Below are 9,726 nucleotides of genomic sequence, written 5' to 3'. Positions count from 1 at the left end.
TATAATTATAGCTAAACTGCTATATACCTGCCCTGGATTAAAAAGAATATCTGTTCTTCTATTTAAACAGCCTGGAGAGTTTTAGCCAATGTAGAGCATAAAGAAGAATATAGCTTGAGGAAATACCTTGGCATTTTTTAACCTGTTCATACTATTGGGAAGTGATACTGATTACTGCAGTAGCTTCTGCTCTTAAAAATCCACTTTTTTTCACTTTTTACTAAAAGGTCAATAAAATCAGTCCATGAACATACAAATACCTGGTGTCTGAGGCTCATTAGGAGGAAGAAAACTTCTCTAGTGTATTAAGTACTCCATATAAATCATAGATTCACAGGATGGTTTGGGTTGGAAGAGGCCTTAAAGACCATGCAGTTCCACCCCCCTGCCATGGGCAGGGCCACCTTCCACTAGCCCAGGTTGCCCAAAGCCCCGTCCAACCTGGCCTTGAGCCCTTCCAGGGAGGGGGCAGCCACAGCTTCTCTGGGCAGCCTGTGCCAGGGCCTCACCCCCCTCACAGGGAAGAATTTCTTCCTTATGTCTAATCTAAATCTGCCCTTTTTCAGTTTAAAACCCTTATTCCTCATCTTATCCCTACACCCACTGATCACCTTTCCTGCAGCCCCTTTCAGCCCTGGGGGGCCGCTCTAAGGTCTCCCTGGAGCCTTCTCTTCTCCAGCTGAACCCCCCAAATCTCTCATCCTGTCCTCACAGGGGGGTGCTCTAGCCCCCCCCCACACCAAGCATATTTGTGGCCTCCTCCAGACCTGCCCAAGCAGGTCCGTGTCCTTCTGCTGTTGGTGCCCACAGAGCTGGACCCAACCCTGCAGGGGAGTCTCATGAGAGCAGACTAGAGGGGGAGAATCCCCTCCCTTGACCTGCTGCCCACATTTCTCTTGACGCAGCCCAGGGTGCAGTTGGCATCTAAAAATGAAAAAATGTTAATCTCTTTCTGTGTATCGTTATTCCTAACTTGGACTTCAGGTCTTTAAACTCAATTGAAGAATCTTATAAGCAGAAAATATAGCAGGACTGTAACAAGGATTTCTTATGAACTGTAGGGTGACATTTTTTTCTTTACCACTTCTGGGTCTGAGCAATGTTTGCTCCATGTTGGATGTGATGAGCTGGGCTGGGTGGAGAACTTCCAAAACCTGGGTTCAGTTACTGGAACAATAATTTTCCGTTGAATTAACATAGCTGTTGACACACCCCGAGTGAAAACATGACTTAAGACTTTTGCTTATATAAACCCAAAGCATTTGGCATTCACATGGGTAGAAAGTAGGCTCTGATCTCTAGCAGAATCACAGCTTAATGCATATGCAAAAATATGGAGTATTTATAGGTAGTCAAGGTAAATTGTCATAATGCGTCTCTATGGGCTTTGGGTTCACCGCATGTAATGTTATTCAACTTTTTCTGTACGTGAGTTCTCGGGCATCTTATGCCATTCCTTGCAAGTGGTGGCAAGATCAAATAAAATCAATTTCAGGAAAATTAATTCTGTAAGAACTTGGGGTAAAATGTTTTGGTAGTACCTTACTCGTTAAAATATCTGTTCACTTAATAGATTTCCATTAGGGTTTTGAAGTTACATGAAGTAGCCATTCCCTATTTACTCGGCTCATGTCAGAAGTAATTCCTAGTTTCTAGGCAGTAATAAATTAATGATGTTCTGTGCCTTTTCATTTTTAGAACCTCTGTCGTGAGCATTCATAATTTTGTGTTTGTTTTCTTTCTCGCACAACCTAAGGACAATATATTTTTTCAAGTTCAAATATTCTTGCACAACGAGGAAAAAGAAGAAACATTTCAGTGAATGAGGAGTTTTTTGCTTCTATAGTGTTTTCCTTGAGAAGTGGGTCTTTGAATGAGGATGACAATGGAAGAGATGAAGAATGAAGCAGAGACCACTTCTATGGTTTCCATGCCTCTCTATGCTGTTATGTACCCTGTCTTTAATGAGGTAAGCTATATTTTGTTTTAGAATGTAATAATCCCCTTTACACCCGTATATATTATCACAGTAATAGGTTGCTCATCTTGATTGGGAAAGCTTTATGTCAAACACCATCTTCTTTCTATGCATTGTTTTACCCTTCTTTCCACAAATACAATTTGATGCTTGTCAAAGATTGCTAGTTGGTTTGGCCCTGATCCTTTTTGTTCCCTTTTATAGAGGAATTTTACAAAAATGCGAGGTTTGGCATTCTGTGACAGGAAGTAACATACAGTTGAACATGTACCTGTGAACAGCTTGATACATTTTAATTTTGCTGCTAATGGTTATAATTTAATAGGATGTTTGTTTTTCTGTGGGTATCGGAGATTGTCAAGATGTTCTCAAAAACTTCTGTCAGACTTCTTCTGTGGGATGGATAAATGCAAAATATATCCGTTGACATGTTTGATTTTTGTTTTGTGGGGGAAAGTCTTTCCTTTGGGATTAAACTTTAGTGTGTTTCTCTCAAATGTGACCGGTAATTTAAACGCTTCAATCAGGTCCCTTTTTCATTGTGCTATATAAGGCAAGGCATGAGTACTTGACTTGTTTTGTTCTGATAACATTAGAATTGCTAATAATTCTAAACTTTTATTGCAGCTAGAAAGAGTAAATCTATCTGCAGCTCAGACACTGAGAGCAGCTTTTATTAAGGTAAGAAGTAACTTGTCTTGGAGTGATTGTTTAAAAGGTAAACCATCTGTGATGAAGCTAAAAAGTCAGCTGTCTTGTTTCCTTGTGTCTTTGTGTTTGAAGACTGCATCCTTCATCCAGTAGTCTAAAAGTAAAGTGGACAATTACACGGACTCTAAGTTTGAGATATCTGCAAATGTTATGAGTAGAAATCTGAATGATACAAGCATATTGAGCAATTTTAAACAGGATCTTGTCTAGTCCATGTAGTACAAAAGCATAAATGAGGAATCAGTCAGTGAAGGTAATAAGATAATAAACTTGGTCTAAATATGACAAGATTATGTAGAATAGGTGCTCATGAGAAATAAGCAGACCTTGAAAATGGTTTGCAAAGTGAATGGTAATGGGGTTTTTTTTGTAGATGAGGATATGTTCGGTGTTTGTATTTGAATCCAGCAGTAAATGAAAAAAAAAATCTGTTCTATTATGCCCCCACAGAATGAAAATACAGGTATTTCTTGCTTCATTCAGTTGGTGATCTTCTGAAATTCTTTAAACAAAAATAATTCTAGACATGATATATCTTAACATGTGAGCTGCACAACTAATACTTCTCTGTTTCTACACTTAAATCTAAGTGTACCTAGACAGTCCTAAGTCTTAACTAGAGCTCATACAAATTAAATGTTTTTAAGACCGGTGGTAAGGAGCTAAGCTGAATGCAAATAATGTGAAAACTGAGATACTGGTAGAAATGGTAGTGCTAGCTAAAAAACCACCCTCATTCTTATTCAACACAGCATAGTTTTTTGATAGCAGCACAGGTAGTGTGAATACCTCCAATGTTAGTCTGGCTTAGTTTGGATATGTCATCAATCAAAACGTTTTTTTTCTGAAAAAGCAATTCCAAGATGATGTTTGAGCATATGATGTGATTCATAAGAGGCACATTTATAAAATGTCATGTGAAAGATGGGGGAGTAGCACCTGTGTTTGAGTGAATTAAATCCCAACAGATACAATATCTTTGTCTCAAAGCTTAGTGTTTATGAAAATAAAACAGAACATAGAATTTATGAAAAACTTTCTTATTCAAATTGAAGTGAGTTGAAAGGCTGATTGGAAAAGTTGTTTATACAAAATTGCTGATGTAATCCATGAAAAATGGATGTTGTAGCAGAAGAACAGTTTTCAATGTAATCTGTTAGTGGAAAGCCATTAGACTTTTGAAGCTTCTAGAACTCCTGCAGTGTATGAAACAAGGTACATGAAAATCTGCTTCCAGCATTCAGGTCTTGTATATTTAAGAATAAAAATTTTCTTTGCTATACAGGCTGAAAAAGAAAACCCAGGTCTTACACAGGACATCATTATGAAAATTCTGGAGAAAAAAAGTGTGGATGTGAACTTCACAGAGTCTCTGCTGCGTATGGCAGCCGATGATGTAGAAGGTAGTATCTTATCTTTTATGTTGAATAAATGTATCTTTAATTACACTGTTAATTAGGAACATGCCTATTTTCAGAAGACGTTATTTGTTTCTTACTAGATGTTTTTCAGCATGGTGGAATAATATTTGTATTTTCTGAATGTCTCTTTTGGAGGAGTTAAATCTCCCTAAAACCCATACTTATAATAGAAAGGAAGATGATGAATGTTTAGGACTATGTTTATGTGGGTGCATAGTTCACCTTTTGCAATGCTAACACCCAGAAAAAAGTATCTATAGAGTGTATATACCTGCCTTTTCTCTGCTTCAAATTAAAAGCAGTAGTTATTCTGTCAGAGGAGCGTATACAGTAGGCTTTAAGTTGCTTTAATACTGCATCTAATTAGTGTAGTGTCAGTGTCTCAAAGTAAGATGGGCTCTTTTTCCAACTTGCAATATTAAAGATTATTGTTGCACTGCGTTTCTATCGATGCAGAGTATTCACTGCGGTTTTCTGGTCATGGATGGTTTTGTGCTGTTCACCTTCAGATGTAACATGGCAATACAGCTGCATTTTGTGAAGTAGTGTTTTTAGCTGTTACTAGAGACTTGAGGGAAAACCAATGGCATTTTTCACTGTTCTTCTTGTTAGAGTATATGATTGAAAGACCAGAACCAGAATTTCAAGATCTTAACGAAAAGGCACGAGCACTTAAGCAGATACTTAGTAAGATTCCTGATGAGATCAATGACAGAGTGAGGTTTCTTCAGACAATCAAGTAAGTACTGGATTATATATTTTTCTGCAGATTTGAGGGGTCAGGCGTTTTATTTAGACTTGAACATTCAAATGCTGTAGGGGATGCTAGCAACACTGTTCCTGTTGAAGAAGAGCCTGTTCCTTGTTTATAAATGAGCAGACAGAATTGAAGATTTGTAATGAGATTTTTTTGTTGTTACTAGACCAGACTTGAATGGCTGAGTCCTAGTTTGAATTCCCGTGTCACTGATCTAGCTCTTTGCTACGTCCTGTCTGACACTCTGTGGAGACTGTTTTAAGAATATTTGACTACTAGAAGGGGATTAAATTCCAACATTTAAATGGGATATCTTACAGATATTACAACTGTCTTTATTGCCCAACAGGGACATCGCGAGTGCAATAAAGGAACTTCTTGACACAGTAAATAATGTCTTCAAGAAATACCAATACCAGAACCGGCGGGTATGTGTAATAACTCTTTTCATACAATATTTTTAATAGTAGAGGAAGCATATGCTTTTGATCAAAAGATGAATAGGAGAGTTTAACTGGTCAGTGACATAATACTGTTGTATGTTAGGTATCAGCAGTTTTCTAGGAAGAGGATGATTTCTCTGCATGTCTTGTAAAATAAAAAAGTTTCTATACCTAATATAAGGTTAGCCAATTTTCTTATCAGTTTAACCTTGGGACTCTCACTGTACCCAACAATATGTGATATAAGGCTCTGTTTCTTGTGGTTTTGTTTTCTTAGGCACTTGAGCACCAAAAGAAAGAGTTTGTAAAATACTCCAAAAGTTTCAGTGATACTCTGAAAACTTATTTTAAAGATGGAAAGTAAGTATGTTTTTGTACTAACATTTTTACATAATGAAAGTCCTTGTTGACTAACAGGAAAATAGAGCAAACTTTGGGGCATAAGCTATCTTCTTTGGGATGTGCCTTATTTTTTTTCCTCACCTGTGTCCTCAGACCACCATGGCTGCTTTAAAATACTTCTGTTCCTTTTGTAATGCCTGTGAGGAAAGGGAAGTTGGTTAAATGCACCACCATACAGCACCCATGTGTGGTATTAGCTTTGAACTTGAATATGTCAAGCTAAATTTCATGGCCCTCTGACTTTTCTGTGTGTATATACTAGGACAAAAAACTTAGGCTTTATTGAAAGAAGTAATCTACCAATTTGGAATATCACTTGCAAATGCTAAACTTCTGTGCAGTGTTTTCTTTGATTTACATTTTTATTGTCCTCTTCTTTATAACTCCTTACAGTGCTTTGCAGTATTTGGAATTACTCAGCTGATTAATCTTTTTATATTTGAACATTCTAGCCTTCAAACTGAGGCTGTTTTCAGGTCTTTGCCTTGGGTTTTGTTATTGTATATTTTACTGTAGTGACTGTTTCGGATGAGGAGAGTATCCCCCTCAGATTCTGACAGTGTCAAAATGTTCTACATGCTACTGTTATGAAGATGAGAATGAACTTTTGTGTCTGGTCTTGTTGAGCTTGGCAGAGACTACGATCACACAGGGGATGGCACATTACCAAAGGAGAGAGTTCTTAAGACCAGCTGTGAATACTACTACCTTGCTTCTCTCAAAACATTGTTTTTCTCCTCCTGTTGAAATTGGGGCTAAATTTGGTTGTGATACCAAAATGATAAATTTAGACCTTGGTAGCCTTATGATTGCCAAACAGATAATATAGATAAGCTTTCACATGAACTAGGTCTAAACAGTCTCAGTTGATTAGAAAACTATTTGACTGGAAAAATGGGGAAAGGGTTGGATGTGTTGTGCATGTACCCCCACCATACTGAAAGAGACCGGCTGTGTTTAGCCCTGCACTGTGTATTGTGGCCATAAGCTTAGAGTGTGTTAGGTATTAACAATACTGCAAGAAATCCCAGGTAAGGCTTGTATTTCAGATCCTTGTGGAATCAGAAGTAATTAAAATCTCTGAACTGCATGTTGAATAAGATACCTTCTGGTGGGAGCAGGGTAACAGCACTAAACAAAAGAGTCATGCTCAGACATCACTACTGAGCTGAAAAACTCAGTGCCTCCACACCTCTTTCTTAACAAGAATATAATTAAAATAGTATGTTGCTTCTGTATGTGCACATGCCTAGTCTTGAGAGCACTTCAAATTCTGAAATTACTAGGGAATTATGTGTTTGGCTTTGAAAAGAACAGGCATTTAATAATCATCTCCACTCTTCTTAGTTAACTAAAGCCCCTGAACTAAATGATTGAAATGTCAATGATGATTGAGAGCCAAAGTCTTTAAAGTTCCTGCCAATAAACATAGTCTTTCTAGGATTAGCTATGCAAAGAAGTCTGTTTGCCAGTGGTAAGCTTCAGGTAGATCACAATATGGTAGAACATCATTATGCTTCCAATTTGCAGGTCCTAGGTGCCAGTATATTTAGTTGCCCAAACTTAATGCTGTATTTGTTGAATGACATGTCTCTAAAAATGTCTGAAGCAATATCTTTCTTTTCTAACAGGGCAATAAATGTGTTCATAAGTGCCAACCGACTAATTCATCAAACCAACTTGATACTCCAGACCTTCAAAACTGTGGCCTGAAAACTGTATATGTGGAGAGTTGTACTTTTCAATGGTGGATAGGGTACCTTTATATGTAAATTTTAAAGTTTTGACTGTATAAATTATCAGCCCCTCTTGAGGGGCCTAATGCAGGATTTTGAATGGGATTATTGCCATCTTACACCATATTTTTGTAAAACATTGTAGCTTAATCATAATCTCACAATGAAGATTTTGCATCACTTTTTGCTATTATCATTCTTTTCAGAATTATAAGCCAAAAGAATTTACGCCTTAATGTGTCATTATGTAACATTCCTTATAAGAATTGTAAATATTTGGTGTTCTGTTTCTGACATTTTAACTTGAAAGCGGAAAAACTGCAAGATTATGTATTTAACAATATTGGTGGCAAATATTCAATAAATAGTTTACATCTGTTAGACTGTCTTTTTGTATATGAACAAAAACGCATAATTCATCTTACTAGAACTGCAGAACATTCATTGAATGGAAAAATTAATTATTTGTGTGCTTAAACCTACTGGCAGTTCGAATCAGTATAAAATGAGGGTTTTTTTCTTAAAACTGAGATTTTTGGCTGTGATCTAATACTAGACAAGAATACCAGAGTAATTCTATTAAAATGTCTTTGACAAAATAATAAAGAACCCTAGAAGTGAGGTGTGCTTTTCTTTTTGATAGAATCTAAATCTCACTTCTTAGGCTTCAGTTGGTGGTGAGTTAATAGTTTGGTTTTTTTTTTTTTTACTCCTAGACTATTCCAAGCTTTTGAGCAGAGGATAACTTTAAAAATATGCAGCTGAATATGCAGCAAAGGGTGAATTTAAAATATTTAGATCAGTGGGTTTTAGAATGGTACCCTTTTGGGAGGGAGGAGGAGAGAAGATAGAACTCTTCCAGGTAGCACTAGTGATGTCTATACTATGCATGCCATAAGGCAACTTTTTTTTTTTTTTTTTTCAGGGACTGAAATCATGTGAGGCCTCGATTGAGGGGGGAAAAAAAAAACAAACTTGTCTATGTAGATGGTTAAGAACTGCTGATGGACAGATTCAAATTTTATTGTAATTTCAGGGTAGTATTTCACAAGGTCTAATTGAGTATCTTGCATGCCCCTTTGAAGTGCACCTTGAGTTTATTTTGAAATAGAATCTTTATAGTATAAACCTCTGCAAGTTTTTGAAATACTTAATGTGGCCATAATGAGTAAGTTTAGGGAAGAATGAAGCAGTTTATAGAGCTGCTCAAGCTGTTGGAGGAGGATCACATCAGACTGAAAGTGCACAGTTGCTACAGAACTATTCCTTTTTAGGTATAAATGCTGAAGGAAAGGTACGTCCAGACTGTTCTTGCACACTGGCCTGGTGCTCAATGGCTCATCTGGGGCAAGTGCCTTATCCAGAGTACAACAGCTGGGTCTTCGAGTTTGGTTATTTGCTGAAATGATCTGAAAGGGGAGAATGTGATCTGCAGCCCTCCAAAACAGCTCTGGATGTCCTGCTGTCTGTCTGCACGTGGAAATGTTTCCTTGATGAAAGCACTGACTATAGTGAAATGTAACAATGTGAAGGACAGTGTTATGTAAAAAATGAATTCTTGGGAATGTATGTATGTGAATTTCCTGCTTACATGAAGCTATGAACAGGACGTGGTCCTTAAAGCTTGCTGTTCAGGCTCTTTGCTGTTCTGACGGTGGTGTGCTGTGCTCACTGGCGAATTGAGCATAGTAACGTGACGAAGGGATGCCTATACAACTTAAGAGTTAAAACCTTTTGTTATTTATTAAAGCTTGGCATGCTAAACTGTCATTTCTTGTGAAGTGGTAGAAGAGGAGCAATGTTAGCAGCTACTAAGGAGGCAGTCTGACTAAATTAGAGTAACATTTAATTTTCATCTTCAAATTCTGTAAGGAAAAAGGTTGAGTAGTCCTCCTTGTGGATGATAATTTAAATTGTAGCACCAAAGGGCTTAATGAAAATTTAATTAGTCAGGTAAAAGAAAGGGAAAGGTACCCAGAGCTGCTGCCACTTGATTTGTCTTGTGAAAGAGTGCTTGGTACTGGGGAGACTGCACCAGTGGCTGTAAGGAGAGATGCAAAAGCTTGGGTTGTAATTTGTGAATTGGACTTAATTCTGATAAAATTCTGAGATTTTTTTTCTGTCTTACTGGATTGAGAGGGGCAGTAGCTCGTGTAGGCAGTCGTCAGTTAAGTGATAATCATGTTTATGTTTGCTGGTATAATAAAAAAAAAAAAAAGGGTCTCAAAGGAGATGTTGTGTTATCTCCTGCTAATTGATTCCTTGAAGTTAAAAATCA

General features: G+C 37.3%; 1 protein-coding gene across 1 annotated transcript; it reads left to right on the top strand.

The window, feature by feature from the left end:
- Positions 1-728: 728 nt before the first annotated feature.
- Positions 729-7,825, top strand: PDCD10 (programmed cell death 10). The gene is made up of 7 exons (XM_026855146.1): positions 729-1,969; positions 2,606-2,659; positions 3,975-4,092; positions 4,723-4,849; positions 5,217-5,295; positions 5,588-5,670; positions 7,344-7,825. Exons 1-7 carry the CDS (start codon positions 1,874-1,876, stop codon positions 7,423-7,425), a joined length of 639 nt encoding a protein of 212 aa, XP_026710947.1. The 5' UTR covers positions 729-1,873; the 3' UTR covers positions 7,426-7,825.
- Positions 7,826-9,726: the final 1,901 nt, after the last annotated feature.

The sequence above is a fragment of the Athene cunicularia genome, assembly GCF_003259725.1.
Source record: "Athene cunicularia isolate RWA chromosome 9 unlocalized genomic scaffold, athCun1 chr9_part1, whole genome shotgun sequence".
Classification (NCBI taxonomy): domain Eukaryota; kingdom Metazoa; phylum Chordata; class Aves; order Strigiformes; family Strigidae; genus Athene; species Athene cunicularia.
This window is presented reverse-complemented; position numbering and strand designations above follow the sequence as displayed.

Coding starts and splice junctions, on each gene's coding strand:
- PDCD10 (XM_026855146.1), top strand. CDS start 1,874: ATGAGGATGACAATGGAAGAGATGAAGAATGAAGCAGAGACCACTTCT. Junction 2,660..3,974: donor TGAGAGCAGCTTTTATTAAG/GTAAGAAGTAAC, acceptor TTTGCTATACAG/GCTGAAAAAGAAAACCCAGG. Junction 5,671..7,343: donor ACTTATTTTAAAGATGGAAA/GTAAGTATGTTT, acceptor CTTTTCTAACAG/GGCAATAAATGTGTTCATAA.